This window comes from Melanaphis sacchari, unplaced genomic scaffold (assembly GCF_002803265.2).
Source record: "Melanaphis sacchari strain LSU unplaced genomic scaffold, SCAv2.0 Contig1_pilon_pilon, whole genome shotgun sequence".
NCBI classification, from domain to species: domain Eukaryota; kingdom Metazoa; phylum Arthropoda; class Insecta; order Hemiptera; family Aphididae; genus Melanaphis; species Melanaphis sacchari.
Window position 1 is genome coordinate 1590995 of NW_020270976.1, and position 20415 is coordinate 1611409.

The 20415-nt window shown below is 23.3% G+C and overlaps 1 protein-coding gene across 2 annotated transcripts in view; it reads right to left on the minus strand.

The window, feature by feature from the left end:
• Positions 1-24: 24 nt before the first annotated feature.
• The window catches only part of LOC112593230 (GTP-binding protein REM 1-like), a 104666-nt gene continuing 84275 nt past the window's right edge, over positions 25-20415 (minus strand). For both annotated transcript variants that reach the window (XM_025337587.1, XM_025337586.1), the window contains exons 5-7: positions 16894-16985; positions 377-569; positions 25-311 (exon numbers count right to left, since the gene is read on the minus strand). In XM_025337587.1, the coding sequence (XP_025193372.1) occupies positions 79-311; positions 377-569; positions 16894-16985 (518 nt within the window). In that variant the 3' untranslated portion in view covers positions 25-78. The remainder of the gene's footprint in view (positions 312-376; positions 570-16893; positions 16986-20415) is intronic.

The window sequence follows — 20415 nt, forward strand, 5'->3', positions numbered from 1 at the left end:
AAAAAATATAAATAAATTGGGTAACAAATAAAGAAATTGGTCCACAAAAAATATTAAAATATGTTGTTAGTAAAATAATTAAATACTGAATAAGTTTTCACTGGACTTGACTCCTCTTAAGTAAGCTAAAAAGTCCTTATATAGTTTTGTGACACTATATTTTTTCCTTTTACTGTTATACATCCTTTCTCTGAGTGGATTTAGCTTAATTTGAGCCAAAATTCCTACTAGCAGCTTGTCCACATTATGATCGATACCACTTGAAGTTTCAATAAATTTACAGTTCCAACTGTATGCCAAATTTCGTCCAACTGTTTAAAAGCAAAATCGTTTTATAATATTTTTATATTAATAAATCATTAAAATATTTTCTAACCATTTGTTTGAATTTTTCTTGTACGTTCCAAGTCTGATTTATTTCCAACCAATATTACACCTCTTGTGTGAATGTACTCGCCTTTCCATAGAAACAGTAACATCTGTTCAGCTATATCGAAACTCCTCTCGTCGACAACTGAATACATAACTATAAACACGTTTGGGTTGTACGTCGAACACAGAGTTTCAATCTAAAAATAAAATATATTTAAGTGTATTTAAAAAATAAAGAACAAGTGTTATTAAATTACATAATATATTAATATAGATTAGGTAATAATATGATGAATTCTTTAGTTATTGGAAATAATTTGATGAAAATATTTAGTAGTTCAAAGTTATCGATAAAATTAATAAATATTTATGTTCGAAGTATTCAATATTTTATTTACTAAATTTATGTCTGGAGATTTGAATTAATCTATAACAACCTCTAGTTAGTCAACACATATACTCTGTAATGAGAGCAGGAATTATATGTAAAAAAGATGGATAAACCACTATGCTAAATTGAGAATTGATCAATGTGTAATTTAATTATAATTTCGTTACTTTAGTGTGGTAAATATGCTTCTGATAATATATTTTAAGATTTTGAGCAGAGCGATGAATGTATTAATTTTACAAAGATGTGTGTATTTTTTTGTATATGTGTTACAATAAGTAGTTGAAAATTAAAAAATTTTTCAACTTGGAGGGTGGTTTTGGGTAGAAAATTGAATGCAGTTTGTATTATCAACAGGTTAAAATTAAAAATTCCATTACGTCTTTTTAATAATCAAAAAAATGAAGGAAAAATAGGAAGTTTTATGCAAATCGAGTATTTGACAAAATCGATTTAGTTTTTTTGGCATTACACTCAAAAAAAAAAACTTAAGATATTTAAAATTTTCATCAAGGGTTTGTATTATCATTTTATATTTAAAAATAGTTTTACTATTTTTGAGAAATTTTTAGACTTGATAAATTAAAAATTTTTTCTATAGAAATGCTGATTAAAATTATTTGCTTGGTAGACATTTTTGAAAATTTAATACAACATTTTTTATAAAGTCTTTCTATCTATAAATGAAAAAAAGTCTGAAGTCAAATAATTTTTGATATTTTATTGTATTAAAAAAAAAAAATAATAATAATAGGTAAAATAGATATTTGAAATGTTCATAAAATGTTTATAATATTATTTTCATTATAAGATAATATAATTCTAACTCTTTTTAAGCTATTTAAAAGCAAGAGAAATTTTCATTTTTTTTTTCTTTGAGTGTCGAAAAAAAATTATTAGCTAGTTAAAAATTCTTGAATACAAGATCCTACAAAATTTGTTATCCTCATATCTGTATAAAAATATTAAAAATACATAAGCAGAATTTTTTTTTATATATATTTGAAGTTATAATCTTGATAAAATTTGTCAAAATCATAAAAAAATCATAATTTATTTTGTAGTTAGAAATTCATAAAAACTTTTTGTTCTATGTCTAAGTTTTGAAAATGTAATAAAAGATTTCTCTTAAGTTATTCATATTGAAACGTCTGAAACTATAATATCTAAAAAGGTCTAAAGGTAATTATTTACAGTACAAGTGCAGAGTATCTACTTGGAGAACGATGTTATTGGATTTTGAGTTTTAACTTACATAAGTTTATATATTATGGTAAATATATACTTATTATAATAATTAAATACTAATAATATAATAAATTAAATATTTTTGGAAAAAATTAAATTAAGCTACCGTAATACTAAAAGTAAAATATATTAACTTAACTTAGTTTATCTTACTGACTGACAGTCTCCGCTCAGATTCGTTTTTATTATTCAATATTACATTACCGAATTAAAATTTTACACATTTATTACCGTGACCTACTTCATTTTTAATGTACAACAGATCAGTATCAACTTGCCTAATTTTTTTAATTATTTTCAAACATATTATATTTATTTATTTTATTTTTTATTTAAACTTTGTGTTTACAGTTATTAGTTTTGACAATAATTATTAGGCATAGTACAAAAGTTGCTTACAATAATTTATTAGTGAGTACCTATTAGTAATAAATAAATATATTATGATAAATTAAATTTAAAATCAAAGAAAACAATAATTATTTATTTTTATTGGGTTTCAAGTAAAATTAAAAAATATTTATTATTTTCCCTTAGTTATTTAACTATAATATATACACGTAATTATGTTTTTTAACATTTTTTTCCTTGTAACTTTTTTTTTTAAATTTTTCCTATGTATTTAAGTTGTTCTAGTCAGTCAAAAATATATTTGCTTTAGATTTAGACCTTTTGTAATGAAAAAGTTTTGAAGTTTTACCTAATTTAATTTTAATTTAGTTTAATGATAGCGGTTATACGGTACGCACGCGCTTACGTACGTTATGCTCCTTATTTGTTTGATTACTTGTCTTAAATTTTAGCGAATTTTATTTACTAAAAAGTGAGTAATATTTTAATAAACCTTCACTTGTATTATATTTTGAATATTTATCTCAACTCACTTTCTTAAGTATAAAACAAAAAAATATGAATTTCCATCAATCATGAGGTGTGTGTACAGTACATATTGTTTCATATTAGTGATTGCCTTGGCAGCCTTGAAATTATTTATTTAAGATAACATCTTATGAAATATTATATCCATGAACGATACGCTGTCGTCAGAAGTTTTGCCACCATAATCGTTATAGAAACTAATAGATAAAATTATTAAATAAATACCTAATTAAAATAACTATTTGAAATTATAATGATATTAGTAAGATAGTCACACCGATTAAAATCATATATACATATAATGGATTTCAACTCCCGCCGGAATGCAGTCAGAAGCAACAGCCTCTCTAATAATTAATGAAAAGTACAGCGAGTTATCAAAACCCTCCACTTTTATAATAAATATTCTACTCACTTGAAAAAAAAAATTGTATATGCGCCTTTTTAGATGTTTCACAAGTATTTATTTGATAGGATTTGGAATGATGACCTACTTTTTAAATTAAAATAAAACTTGGATATTTTTTAATAATTAAATCTTATCTGTCAAATCACCATTTTAAAATTAGATTCGGTAATGTACTCTTAACTATAGCAAATATTTCTACTGGTGTCTCCCAAAGGGATATACTTTCCCCTGTTCTTTATACAATTTATGCTACCGATCGACCTTTCACTCCACGCATTTTGATTGCTTACATGCTGATTATACTGATAATCATAATCTCTATTAGCCCTGATGACCCGGTTGTAGATTCACTTAATCTTCAAAATTATTTACCTTTATGGGAGATAAGTACACTAAACGATAGTTCAAAATAAATCAATCTAAATTCGTATACACTATACTTACATTCAAACTTTCTCCTATCTAGGACTAATATTAGTAATATTGGGTTAAAAACTTACGTGGTAAGTAATCTAAAAGACTAAATTTAAATTATTACCTACGACCATTTAAAGAATTGTGCGTTAAAAATAAATACATATACTGCACATAAACGCTAAACTTCTCATTTATAAATCCATTGTTAGACAGACCCGTCTGGCTTCAGTTATGGGGTAACGCAAAAAATCTAGTATCAATACAATTTAATCATTCCAAAATACTGTACTAAAGATGTTAATATAAACTCACCCTACGTCTCAAACCGTACACAACACATTGGGATCGCAAACATGATATCCGTTCAAGAAAAAGCGATAATATTTTTAAATATTTCTACAGTGGCTTATTCACCCAGGTCAGGTTAAGAAATAGCTCTACGTATAATCGAGCGTGCTGTTCTATAGTTTTGGTGGTGTTATGAATCGCAGCAACAAAATAATAGCAATAGCAATTATTATTAAATGCATTACGTGAGGTAGAAGCAGTCCGGATGGATTATGAAAATCAAGAAATTTGCTAGGATTGTGTACGTACTTCGCCATCTACTATACGATATCGATTGCCGCATGTATTTGGCCATCTAAATTTAATTTGGAAACAGGGCAACAAAAATGTCTTCATTATTATCAAGCACAACTGTCCTCAGACTTATTAAGTTTATTAAAAAATTATATTTTTTTTTTTTTATTGAACTTAAGTAGAGGTAAAGTTGGTAAAGGTAGGTTGTTTTTACGATTGTTATGGATGTTACGGTTGATAGCAAACACGTGTATGTGTGGCAAGGTTTTTAACCACTACGAGCCCGGGTGGTCACCCATCCGGGAACTAGTGTCTAGTGCTCGTTATTTACTCCCAGTCGCATTCCGTGACTTGCAGCAGCTAACGCGCCACACCAATCCACAAAAAAAAATTAGATTTATACATGATAATGTAATTATGCTATTTTTAAATAGTTTACAGCCAATACCGATTTACAGGTACAAAATACCACCCATAAAATTCGATCATAAAATTGAACGTCTTGATAAAATATCCTACCTATCTAATAATATAATACAGCCTCGGTATGTAATTCATATAATTATATATTTATATCGGTCATAATGCATTTATACCAATTACTATTATCATCACCATTTTTAGAATTTTGTTTTAAACACATTTATTTTGGATTGTGTTTCTATAATTGTAAATTAAAAATAAATTAAAAATGTTAAACATTGTTTTGAAACTACATTGACGTTTTACAGAAATCAAAAAACTTTTATTATTGTGTACTATTAATATGCTGATAAAATTATATAGGCAATATAAATCGTATTGTAAAAAATAACAATCATTACCAAAATACATTTTGTCTTTAATGATTGAATGAAATTACTTACAGGTATATTAAAAATAAAATAAAACTAATAGATTTTAAAACATAATTCATACAATAATAATGATCTTATTACATTACTTTCATATAATTTGTGTTCAATTACGTTAGCAAATCTCAGGATCAACTTTTGACTTTTACTTGGTAATTGATTTTTAACTTGAATAAATGAAAGTTTGAAAAAATATTTTTTTTCTACGATAAATTAGGTTAAGTGAGTTGGAGTCTAAACCAAATTTACAACGAAGAGAAAAATACATTATGGACCTAGTATAAACAGATTTGTGAGTGTGAAATTCAGTGAGCGATTGGCTCACATTGAATCACAAACATACCTATGTAATATAAAGGGATTCATTCTTAAAAATAAAAACACAATTGAGTAGATGAAGACAATATAAAAACGGTTTAGCTATAAGAAACACATAGGATTATTGAACGAGTAAATTGTTTTCGTCATTTCTTTGATCCCATGTGAGCTTCTTATGCAAATCGTTATTTGTTGATAAAATATATTGCTCATTTTAAGCCATGATTATTTTTTATTTCTATGGTCAATATTAGAATATTGCGAAATTTTTTATTGATACTTATTTCTGATTACTTTAAAGCAGTAAATAATATATATATTATATCGAATTTAATATGTTTGTTATTTGTTATTTATTGTTAATTTCTAAAAAACTAATGATAAGAAAATATGAACCTGAAAATAGCTTTCAAAATTTGATGTAATTTTTGGGTATCAGTTTTAATATAACAGAGTATTTTTTTAAATTTTAAGAATACATTTTTTCTATGACAAAGTAAAATCATAAAATTTAACATACTGTCAAACTAAGTTTCTTCAATACATTGTCATGTATATGTTGTTTTCAAATAACTTTATGCTTGTCATCATCAATATTTACAATAACATATATGTATATACCATTCTTTAAAATATGTAAAATATGTTTTAGTTTTAATCTGTTATTTTAAAATATTGGTTAGGTTAGGCTATTTTGAAATGTTTAACTTATTGTCTTGATAATATTATTACTTCTTAATTAGTTATTTTTTGTATGCCTGAGAATTTAATTAAACTACTTATCTACCTTCTACAAATATTATGAATGAACTTCAAAGTGTATTAAAAAATATAAGGTTAATTCTTGTGATATGATTTTTTTCTTTATATTTTACAAACTTTGATTTTTTGAGAAATTATGAGTTAAAAAAAAAAAAAATCATTTTTATTAATTACTTTTACAACCTATATACCCACGTTGTATAATAATTATAAATTATAATAAGAAGACAATAATACAACTAAATATAATACTTAACTCGGTTTATAGCTTATTAGTTTAAATATATGTATATATAATATATATATATATATATATTTAAACTACTTATGTTATTAAAGTTATTATATACCTATATATTTATTTTGGTTAAAAATTATATAGTTGGTAATAATTATTAAATATTATTCAGCTGATCAATAAATTAATAATAAATAAATACTATTTAAATGAAATGTTATCTTAAAATAGCTTTTCAATATTGTATGTGATAAATGATTTTCGATTTGAATAAAATAAACCTTACCTATAACTAACAAATAACTTTTCAAATCAATAGTTTGATTAGTTTGAACACAAATTTTATCAAAACTATTATAAACACCTATAATCCATTTATATATACCTAATATTATAATATATTTTTAATTCATTATAATAAATTATGATCTTTATTTTTTTGATTAGTATATATAGTATCAGACATCAGCTTTTATAAAATAAATTGACATTACACAATTAGTATCAAAAAAATTAATTTAACTAAAATACAAAAAAAATGTTGAATGGCATTATATTATAGCCTTAAAGGCTGGAAAAAAATTAAATTTAAATATTTTAAACATTCGAAAACCAATACACTGTGCATTTTAAACACAAAAGATAATATATATTATGAATTCTTCGACAACATTTAAAAATAAGTACAAAACGAGAAAAAAGACAAGTGTCAAATTTAAGTTTAAGAGAGTATAGTAATATGGAGTTGAAATAGAGAACCATACAGAAAATACAATAGTACACCATTAGAAATGAATCAAACTCACTTATCGTTTATGTGATTTAATACTGAACATTAGATATAAGTTATAAGTGTGAATACTGAATAAATATTTTATAAATATATAAAAGAAAATAAGAGTTGAGATTTATCGAGGACGAGTATTACAGATACCACAATAATACTTTTTGGTGAAATCTCAACTACAACACTTTTCTGATGTGTGTAATATGGATTCAGAATTTTTTGTGGTAAGTGCACATAAAATATAAAATAGAGGTGTTCAGGGATTATTATTTTGTGTGGAGGCATTGAAAATTCAATATATATGTATTATACAATAAATATTTATATATACATGTATATAAATAAATTGTTTCATATTTTTTACCACGAATATGAATGCGATAGTATTAACACACCTACATACAAACCATGATATATTACATGAGTTACACTGAATATTACAATTTATACTTATATACTCGTTAAAAAGATTTTTGAAATATATTTCAAACAGATATTTAAATATATTTCATAGCATGCATTTAAATATAATAATGAGTCATGAATTTATGTATACATATATTTAAAATATTTTTAATCATTTTTAATTTAGTTGTCTTCGAAAGATTTATGGTAATGTGTTTAGATATGTTTTATTTTAATGTATTTTTGTATAGGTACTTACGATTAAATATCTTAAAGTTTAGTGAAGAGAAAGTCAGTAGAAAAATCTCCAGGTTTAAAATAAAAATATACCAAGAATTTTCGTTTTTTTTTTTTTTTTTTTTTGTAGATACTTTTATTATAAAAACAAAAATAAAAAATTCAAATCTACTTGCAACACAAAACAATGTTCATATTTATCAAAATCTGAATATGAGTAAGAATATAAGTCGAAGTTCAAAACCAAATAATATGAACTACAATTTCAAATCATATAAATTTATTTTTATTTCTTATATTTATAGATTTTAAGCAATTCAATGTGATTGGATTTCAAAATAATTTTTCCAGAACTGTTATTATTATTTATTATATTATTTTCTTGCTTATACTTTTCCAAGTAGAAGGAAAGCTAAAAAAATGTCATGACTTAGTTTTCTTATATATTATAAATCATGTATTACTACGAAAATATTTGATTTTTTATTTACTTGATAGTATCTTTAAGTCTATTGATAAACTTCTGACAACTGTCAACAATTTATAAAGAAATATCAGAAATAGTTTAACCAAGGTAAATATGTTAAGAATATTTTTCCGAATGCCGCTTTATAACCTAACATAGTTAAGTATACTATATATGTACGTTCTAGGTGAAAAAGTGAGAGAGGAACATCTGTTTGAATTATGGTATATTATACTATAAAATTTTATTTAATAAAAACAATTCGTTAATTATATATTTTAATTTTTGAGATAATTATAAAAATTTGGCTTAAATATTTTTTTAAATTTGTAGTTAATGCGGGGATTTATCCACTTTACCTTGGGCCTATAATTATCTGATGGCACTATTCAAAAAAGTGAAATACACGTAGATATACAAGTATTGATTACTTTCACTTCACAAAATCAATTCTCAGTTGATACTTATAGCAAATAAAAAATAAAAAAGTAAGCTATTCACAAATATGAAAAATTATAGGACTAATCTATGCGAAAATTAATAAAACAAATAACAACGACTACTTAGCTGGTTACTTAAGAGTTTTCCTCATAATTTATTCAGTAAACGTACATCGATAGAAGTAAAAAGTGTAAAACTATTGGAGCACATCAAAACTTTGAATTCATTACTGCTTCCTAGCTCGTAGCAAACATCACAAAAATCTCTCATTAACGATCATGTAGAACATTAAAAATTCGTTTGCGTATCACGTATACGCACTTCTTATGTATTATATAGTATAGACGTCGTCATAATCTTCAAACAAAATCAAAAGATCTCAAACTTTAATAGTTATTACTAATAATTAAAAGTATATCCGAAAATTATAACAGCTATATTAAAGTTTGTCTTCAATTAAAAATAACATATTTTATTCATTAGGGGTGAAATGAGATAGGGGAAGTGAGGATAATAGGATGGAATCGATTTTCACAGAAAAAGTGATGTTTTACTTAAACCGCAAGAAAAAAAAAGTGCACATATTTTTTCAATATTTTGTGCGATCGTAAATTTGGCCTATTTATACTTTTCATCTTATAATATTATAGTTCAATGTAAATTAGTTTTTAGTAACAGTTAAAAGTTATTAAATAAACTAAGAATTTATTCGATTATAATATAATTTTCAATAATAATTTAAAGTACGGTTAATGGTTATATCTTATATGTCTATTACAGTACTTAAAACAAACAAAATTGAAAATAAAAATGTTTTGAAACCGGATAAAAAGCACCTAAATCGAAATTTGTTTGCTTAACCTGTCATAAATTTAAAACAGGGACAATAAATATAAATCCCTCTTTAAACGGCACGTTCACGTATAAATTAATCGTGTGGAGTGTCCATTTGACACATAAATAGATTACAAAATGGCGTGGTGTCTTATTTCCAGTTTATTTTACACGTATAAACTACCGTTTTTCTTAGTAAATATGCCAACGTTTTCCTAAAATAAAACCTTGTAAATACTTAGAGTTCTTTCAGAAACTGATTTTATTAAAATTTATAGAATTATCTCGGATTTCCGCAATAGTTTTAGAATTTAAGGCACACTTGTTGTGTTTTGGGACTTCAATAAATTATCGTTTTTTAGTATTTTTAAATTTTTATACATATTATAGAATTGTAGAAATAATCATGACTTTATGCCTGAGTAGTTTTAACAATTTCTCAATGTAATGAGTTATTTGATATTAGTTTTATATAATATGCTAATACATAGAATCAAAGTTTTTATAAATAAAACTTATGATGATATAGTATGACGTTATATATTTTATAAAATAAGTTACAAAATTTAAATTAATATATTTAAACAAAAAACACATAAAACTTTTAAAAACAAATTGGTTTTATTTTTCAATTAATGATATGCTCATATGTAACATAGGTAACATATTAAATGATGCGTACAAATTATTTCGACGAATAATCTACAATTTAATAATCGACAAATTATACTTTCAAGTTTTAACACCATCTATACATTTTATGCATTAAGTTATGATAATATCAATAACAATAGTTAACATCATTTTATATAATTATAATTTTCATCGATTGTATGTTGCGTTCTAAAATAACGACTTTTTAATATTCTTATATTTATAATATTATGAATCTAATCTAAGAATAATTAGACATTTTTAATATAGTTTTCTAAGGGTGATGGTTAAAAATATAATTTTCTCTTATTTTTAAGATTTTTTTTTTTTTTTTAATTAACTTGATTGATGTTTAAAAAAAAAAATAATAATAATAATAATCAATCATTAATGTATTTAAAAATGTAATTAAAATTAAATTAAAAAAAAAAATTGTATTATATCGATGTCACTGTAGATCAAGGCATTATGATGATGATCAAATTTTTTTATCGTTCATTAAAAACTGACTTATATAATGTTCCTGAGTTTTGCTGGACATTAGTTTTGTGACGTTGACATTTTGTACACAGTCAAAATTACTTTTATCAAGTTTTCGTTTATTTAGTAAAGTTCATTACTTTCTCAAATTGTTCAATGTAATAAAAAAAAAAAAAAAACCATAAACTAGTGGGCGTTGGTACCTATTTATTCAATTTCTATAGAATAATTAATTTTACAGTAAAAAGAGATCAAATGATTTTAACTAGCTATTCAGCATTCACCTAAATACGGGTTTATGTATTTTCAATAGTAGGTTTATATGTTATGCCAATATAGGGCTTTGTTAAACAATTCTTCCATGAAACGAAATAATTTTAAAGCATATAATTATGCAATTTAAACGACTTAAAAATTTAAAAATTAATATAGTTTTTATTCATCGAGTTAGTTACTACAGAATACATATATTTTATTATAATAATAAATAGCACAAGCATGATTTATCGTACAGAGGTCACATAATAACCGGTCGATATATTTAAAAATATGTCTCGATTAAAAATTACTTTGAAAAAATATCTCATATAAATATCAATCCTACGGGAGTAATATTTTAAGAGTAAACAATCTCCAATATGAACATTTTTAATGCATATTATAATGAAACACTAAAATGTCAAAGACTTGGCATATTATATATATAATTATTTTTGAGGTTAATTCGATTAAATTGGCAATGTGAAATTCATTACATGATAATAAAAACATAACAACTTAAATCATATAGTGTTGATCAATATTGTGCTTTATATTTAATGGCTTAATTAAATTGATGGTTTACCTACCAAAGTAGTAAGTCGGATAGCTAATAATAATATGTTCCTAATTATTGATTTATCATACTTAAAAAATAATAATCTAAATGACGTTATTATAAAAAAATTACATTTTAATTAATTGTTATTTTTATATAAGTGAATTTTACATTTTAAAGTTTTAAAAAGAAAATATATAATTTCTTTTCTTTATTTTGTAAACCAATATTTTAATTTGAAGACAAGAGTTATAACAAATGATGATAAATGAATACATTACGTACACGTTAACTCAATAATTAACAAAAAAATTTATTTTTTACTTAGTTTGACCTATTTCAAGAAAATCTCATATCAACTTGAATGATAAATAATTTAATTAATAGTTTACTTATATTTATAAATTATTAATTTATTAATTAGAATGGTAAAATTTTAATAATCATTTAAAATAAATAATTATTCAAATAATGAAATAATAAAAACAGTGATCTTAGGTAATTCCTCAGAAAAAAAATAATGATTATTATTGAAATGTTGAGAATTTTTAAATTTTTAAAAATCACAATTTATTTTGTATTTAGAAATGCATAGAAACTTTTTGTTTATATTTAAGTTTTCAGAAAATCAAAAAAAAAGTATAAAGGTACTTATTTTTTGAATTACTTATTTAATCTACGAATAACGATATTTATTATTTTGTTAAAATTCAAAATCATTAATCGTGGGAACAACTACGAAATTTTACATTTAAAAAAATCTTATGATATTCTTTTTACTGTTTATTACTGTTTTTAAATATTCTAACGAAAATGTTATGAAAACTATTCAAAGTATTAATTTTTTAATTTTATAGTAGGTACTTTTTGGAGTTTTTTTATAACCAGAAAAAAGATTTAAAAACCTCTTAGCTCATAATTTAAAAAACTTATATAAATTAATTATTTTTATAGCTCCCATCATGGATGCGTTTTAGTAACTATTAAATCGAAACATATAATGTCTATGCAGGGTATAGCACTGACATTAGGTCATCATTTTTTATCATTATTTTTATACCAATTTCGAGCTTATTACTATTGAATATGGATAGAGCAATTATTATTTCTAATATTTTTACCTGACGTAGGTGTATTGATTAAATGCTTTATTTCGATTTAAGTAGATAATTCGATTGGATAGAATCTTCTGTCATCAAATTTTAACATTGTAGAATTAAATAAACAAAAATATTCATTAATATATTTTTGATTTTACTTGATCAATTGATTTATTAAGCTATTGAAATTATAATTATATTTAATAGGCAAATATATATCTATAAATAATAAAAAAAATAGTATGTATTATATTCATATAATAGCTTCGTATTACGGAATAGGACACAGTAAATAAATAATTACTCTATAGATTATGAAATTTAGAAAAAAAAATGAAATTTAGCTATTCACATTTTTTGGTTAAAAGGTAAAATAAATATGAATTATGCAACTTATTTATTCAAAAATATTATTTAGATTTTTGAATGTCTATAGTGGGTCATTATATCGCAAGTATTTATATTACGTATATTGGAGCGTAAAAATAAATGCACTCCACACATTTTATTTGATAGTTGTAAATTAATAATTGAAACACTACATAGAGATTAGAGATAAAAGTTACACACTTTACAGTTTACACATATATTACACGACTAATTCACAGGTAATTCTGAAATGAAAAACAAATTCAAACTTAAGGCCATGCGAGATTACGGTCTAATCAGGTAATACAATCTTTCTAACTCGTTTAGATTTGTTTTAAGTTATTCATAAACATGATATTTTTTATATTTTTTTTAAAATATCGATGAAAAAATATTTCAAGATCAAAACTCTTAAAAACTTAGTACAAGATTTCTTATAAATCATTTAAAAATATTAAGGATTTATACGCATAGTTTTTTTTCATAAACGTCTCAAGTTTGAATTTAGACGAAATTAATTATTTAATTGACAAATAATAACGATTTTAGTAATCAAAAAATATTTTTTGTAGAAATTTGAAACTCTTACATTTATTATTATGTTTTATAAGTACTATGTCATTTTAAAAACAGTTGGATTCATTTTATGATGTTGCATATTTATACTACAGACCTTTTATTTTGTCCTACGGTTAGTTGGCTTATTTATTAACTCAAATGTTAATAGTAGTAGATCAAATAAAGTACATCATGGAAATAAAAAAAAATTTTTTTTAGTGAATGTCGTATTTTATTGTCGATCAGATATGTTTTTGCCAAAATATATAAACTTTTGCAAACATTTTAAGCATGTTTCGGCAATATACCATTCTAACTAATGATTTATAATTTAACCAACAGCTAGTAATACGTTAATATATATGATGGCATGAGTTATAATGAAAATATTCGAATGTATTTGTGTTTGTATTTTACAGTGATTGTGATTAAATTAACGTAAAGGGTATATAATTTTTATATGAAAATTTGTACATGTACTGGTTATTCCTGTTTGGTGGATGAAATGAAAAACGGCCTGGAAACCTTAAATTTTCGCTGTAGTAACTATCAAATACTGTTCAAGAGTTTTTTGTGCGGGGAGGGGTTGTGAATTAAGTAGAAGCAAATTTATAATCTATTTGAAACTTAACTTGGTGCCAGTCATTGATAGTGGAATTAATCTTTATGACTGATATACATGTAGCAGTATAGGTCTTGTCATCGAATTGACAGGTAACAAATTATCGGTGTGAATGAATACTTTGTATCTATGTTTTATGTTCACGGTGGGTTGGGGGGGGGGAAAGGTTTGATTACTTGGAATTGCAAATTCTACGGTCTATGTATAAGTAAGTTCTACTCAATGGGTGGTGCGTGACGGTTGCGGTTGTGGTGTGAGCGAACAAAGTTCCACGGAATGAAAATGCTTTAGATATTGAGAATTGAATCATTGTGAACCGTAGACTATGTAGGTAGTTGTATGGCAATTGCAAATGCGTGACGTTTACAAAGAGAAGTCATATTTATTAAAACGCCAAACCAATACCCTCTCCCTCGTTTCGTGTTAACAATGTGTAACGATGTGTATGAATTACGTAGACATCTACTACTTCCTCAATAGTTTTCTATTCAGTTTTTACTACCATTTTCTGAGTACATGTTATGTAGAACTACTAGAACTCAAAAGTATTGCACGAGTTATAATTTATACATGGTATCTAAAATTTAGAATAGAAAGTGATTTACCATCGAAACTGGAGAGTTTGGATTGATGGGGTTGAACGTGAAACATTATACTTTCGATTCTAACACATGATACAATAACGAACGAATAAAATGCGTAATGGCTTCGAATTTTTAATAGCCATCTTACCCATTATTGGATATATTTCAAAGTATTAAGGTATACCAATTAAAATTTAGAAAAGAACACGCGGTTAAGTTCAATTTTTCTTTGAGTAATGATGATTTAGTTCAATGAATTATATGAGATTAATTGCGGTACTCTAATAATAATAATAATATATATATATATATATATATATATATATATATATATATACAAAACGCTGATGACATCAGTTATGTAAAATAATCTACGAAAGAGAACTTAAACTTATACTTGCTACTTAAAGTAATTAGCATAATACGGTCGTATATTATGAGTAAACTAAATATCTGCATAATAATATATTAGTTATATTAAAATGGAATTCTAGGTAATATTGCTACAAATAAATAAATACATGTATATTAAATTCTATTTAGTAATTTGTTATCAACTGACTAAAGATATTATATATTGATGAAATAAATATAATCTATTAATATTTTTTATATTGGATACACATCTATAATTATAGGAATTAAACTATTTTAATTGTTTTATATTTATTATGTGTGATATATTAAATTTATTTTAAAATTAAATAATAATATAATTTAGTATTCGGTTAGGATACTAGACAAAACTAACGAGTTGAGTTAATTCATTTTACAGCCTATTAAAAGTTTAAAATGATTAACCAATTGTATTCAGTCATATTATAATGAGACTTTAGAACATCGAAATAAACTATGTAGAGAACTAATAATAATTTAACGTTATTTTTTTACACTTACCTAATCGTTTTTTACGTAGGTATTTAAAAATTAATATTATCAAATTTACTATGTAAAAGGCAGTAAAATTTTCAGTATTTAGTGTCAGTATCTTATTTTAAAATTTGTCTTGTGAAACGGACCAATATATTTTTATTCGTTCACTTTAATTTTTTAGCCTATCGATATTATTGAACTTAATTCTTCAGAATTAAAATTATTCTATCTTGGTATTATAAATTTTGTACAGATTAGTGTTGTAATACTAAATTTTATTTATAGTATATATTATTGTTATTTGGAGTTACACCCATTTTTTTTTTTTTTTTTATTACAGTATTAAAAATTTATTAAAAATTTTGTATTAATTTGCACTTAATTTCTTAGAAAGTTATTAAATAACTCAACTAAATATTAAATCAACTGCAAGTCATGTGTGGAACTCCCGTTTTCTCTATTTTTTTTTTCACAATAATAAGAAAATATTGGAAATTTAAGAAAAAAAATATAGAAATTGAAAATCTAAGTGTTTTTTACTATCTTGAAAGATGATAACAGGCTAAGTAAATATTTATTATTGTAAAATGTATATTGTATATATTCATCACTTTGTTCAAAATTTAAATAACAATATTGCTATGTTGTATAAGGATAATTTATCTCATTTTAAAAACGTCATAGAACTAAACTTGGTATATCCAAAAATTGTCAACATTTTGTTAAAATAAGTTCTTTCAAATTGTTTTCATCACCTATTTTTTAATCTTTTAGATTTTTCCGAAAATTACGTAAAATAAATTAAAAAAAAAAAAAAAAAATAGTCTGTTTGGAAATTACAGTATTCAGTTATATTCGGTAGCCTTGCAAGAAACTTTTAGGAATTTCTAACAATTAAAAAAATTAAAAAAAAAACACCAAAATACTATTTTGATATTTAATTAAATTAAACTTTTTATCTTGAATTATATTTTCATTTGTGCATAAGATATTAAATAGTTATTTTTAATTTTTTTAAATTGTTCTAAAATATCTGTGTATATTCTCTGCTAGAGTAATTTAAATAAATTAAAAACGTAACAGAAAAATGTTAAAATCAAAACAAGTTTTTATCATTTTACAATAAGTATTAAAATTAATATTAAATAATTTTATTTTTATTGTTTAGTTAAATACACTAGTCGAGAGAAACTTACCGACATTTCTACATACGGTATATCGATGATGGTTAGTTCAGCTTCTTGACCGTTTATCATCACTCTGATTGTCCGACAAGCGCAGTCTTCGTCTACAAATAAAACATGGACAATTTTACCCAGTATATGCGTTGCATTGTAATTGTAAAAAAATCAAATGCTATATTTTAATATTATATAATAGTATAACATTGCAATTGATAGTGCTAGAATTAAATATTAGTATTCATTAAAAAATTTGATATTATTGGTATAGTTGCATGATTTGATAATGACATTATTTGATATAAATTAATCTTGTAAATAATTAATAATTATACATATTATATGTTAGTCGAAGAAGATGTAATGGTAATAATTAAAAAAAAAAATAATTTTAATGAAATTTAAGAAAAATTTTTTTTTTATTTTAGTAATAATTTCAAGTTATGCTTATATTTATTTTAAATTCAGGATACCGATAAAAATAAAAATTTAAGGAAACTTAATCTAGGCTAATATAGAAAGAAAATATTTAAAATAAACATAAATATATTTCTTCAAAATATGATACAACTTATATTCAATGGTTTTCAAGTAACTTATCACATTTTTAGTGGAGTAAAATAACAACAAATTGAAATTCCCAAAATATTTTCTATGGAACATATGTAATGTTGTGTTATATTAACTATAACAACTATTTTATAACACAAATTTACTAACCATAATATTAATATTACATAGTATTATAAATTATTATGGAAAATAAAACATGACATTTATATTCTTACAAAAATATTTTTAAAACTAAAGGAATACTTTTTTATTATAACAACAGTGATTATTAATAATTGTATAATATTGTATTATTATTAATTTAAATTGTGGCAGGAAATAGTTTTAATATAATTATAAGTAAGAAAGTAGATTCTTCGGGTGATATTTACTTTTTGTTATTTTAAATTGACTTCGTTTAATAGTAAACTATATTTTATTAATTTATAAAAAATGATTATTAAATATCTTAATTTCTTCAATTATTTATTATGTTGTGCATATTATGTATTATACTGATTATAAATTATACAATAATTACGCTTTAGTATTTTTTACCGAATTATATGTATTTTTTAAAATGTAAAATGAAACAGTTTGATGTAATATGTACACTACTTATAAGTTATGAGTATCATATATAATTGTTGTTGTATAATATTTTTATAACGTTCTGTGAGGGATCGAACAAACATGTTGAAATGGAAAATTATTTATAAAAACATGTTAGATATTAGGTGAATATTATTATTTTATTATGTTAAGTGAGTAGTGCAGTTATATACTTAAGTATTTTTAACCTTATTCAATTTTTAAACAAGTTATCAACTACATTTTTATTTATAATTCATTTTTCTTTCTTTTAAATATATAATATTATGTTAGGAAATAAAAATAAATATTTTTTAATCATTGTTAAGTTTTTGTGTATCAGTTATTATTATTATCTGATAACTATATTAAAATAATAAAAATAATAATTGATGGTCTCGTTAATAAACTGTTACGATTTAAATTGGACTATTTTTAAATATTTGTTTAAGCTTTTAATTACCTATAGTAGGTTGTTGAAAAATTAATATCCTATTATATACAATTTCTTATAAGTTAAAATAAAATGTTGAAGTATTTTTCGAAAATTGATAAGTAAAATATCTAGAAAAAATATAGCAATAAAACAATTACATTTCCCATTATATTAAAAACCTATAGGAATTCACGAAAATTGTAAAATATAAAAGTTCCGACTTTCAGCAAATTTTCATGGAACTAGGTTTTATTTGTTTGAATTACATAAACAAAAGTAAAATATAAACTAGATATTCAACTTTTTGATTGGCTATAGAAGTTATACAATATATATTCCATTTAAGTGGACACATAGGTAGTATTTTTAACGCAATAGAATTTGGTTCCCAAAACAAATAGGTAGTCAATATTTTATCCTTAATAAGTACATTTGAATTGGCTTCCAAGAATTTACTATTGGCCCCCTAGTATTTTTTTTCAAAAACGTATTGGTTACTAAAATGTTGTTGATATTTTATAGTTAGACGTTATGTCCTAGAGTAGTTGACATCAGTATGATTCTTAATCTTAACACATGGTTTATAGAATCACATTCGTATACTTTACATCGTTACGCTGAGCGTTATATATAACAATTGCGTTGTGTTATATTGTAAAACAATTACATTCATCGATCCACTCAGAAAAAAAAGATATAATTATAACACTAAACTGTGAAATAAAAAAATACAAATTTTTGAATAATAATTAAATGTTTATAATTTTAACTGAAAAATATTTAATTACTATGCATACCATTACATACTAATTGCTTGTATTGTGTTTTCTAAGCACGTCATTTTAAAATATATCTATATTATATGAAATAATATAAAATTAAATTAAAAAATTTAAAAAACAAACAATATTACATTAGCGCAACATTATAAAATATACGTATATTAAATACAAGCAAGATTAAATTAAAAAAATTATGTTAGACTATTTTTCGTGGTCTATACTTATTGGCTAATATTAATTGCATGTATTGAAAACTTGTATTTACTTTAGTGTTAAATTTAATGGGGTTCATTTTTGTACGCTCGCGTGAACACAGCGTATCTACTAAATAAAGTATAATACATTGCTATTGTGGTCATCAAATATTAACAACCAAATAAATTAGTGAATAGGAGCCATCGATTATTGTAGTAGATTACGACGATTAAGGCGACAAGACTAAATCTAATAAATATGTATAGGCACATATATATATATATATATATAATATAAATATATCCTGCACTATATTATATTTGAGAGCAAATTTCCAAGCTATATTAGGTTACCGTCATAAAAGTAAACGCGTATTATATGAGAATCCCTGGTTAAATAATAATATTTTACAGTTTAAGGAGCCAATTCACGTATACATTTTTCAGGAGCCAATTCAAGGGTAGAATTCATATTTATCCAAAATTGGGAGCTAATTTAATAGAGTCAATTTTTAATTTATTAGATAATCATAACCAATTCTCGGCTAATTTATTTTAATTAATGCAAGTTGTGTACTTACATAACTGATATTGTTATCAATAGTTATTCGAGTTAAATTAATAAGCAAAAATTATGAAGGAATACTTGATAAACATAGTTTTTAAAAGTTTAAAATAAATTACACTTTGGTGAGCATTTGAATGAACCAATAATGTATTTTATTTTCAATTAATAGTTATTATTATATTAAGCTAAACTTTTGTATATATTTTTTTTAAAGCTTGTTAGTATTATTCTTTCACTATCTATTTTAATATAAGAAAATAATTAAATAGATTTGTGGTGATGGAATAAACAGTTAAAATAAATCAAGTTTGTTATCTTAATAAAAGAAAAAAACAAAATATAATAAAAATGATGATGACTGTAGCCTGTAGGCTTTAAAATGTGGTTAGATAACATTTTTATAAAACCAACAAT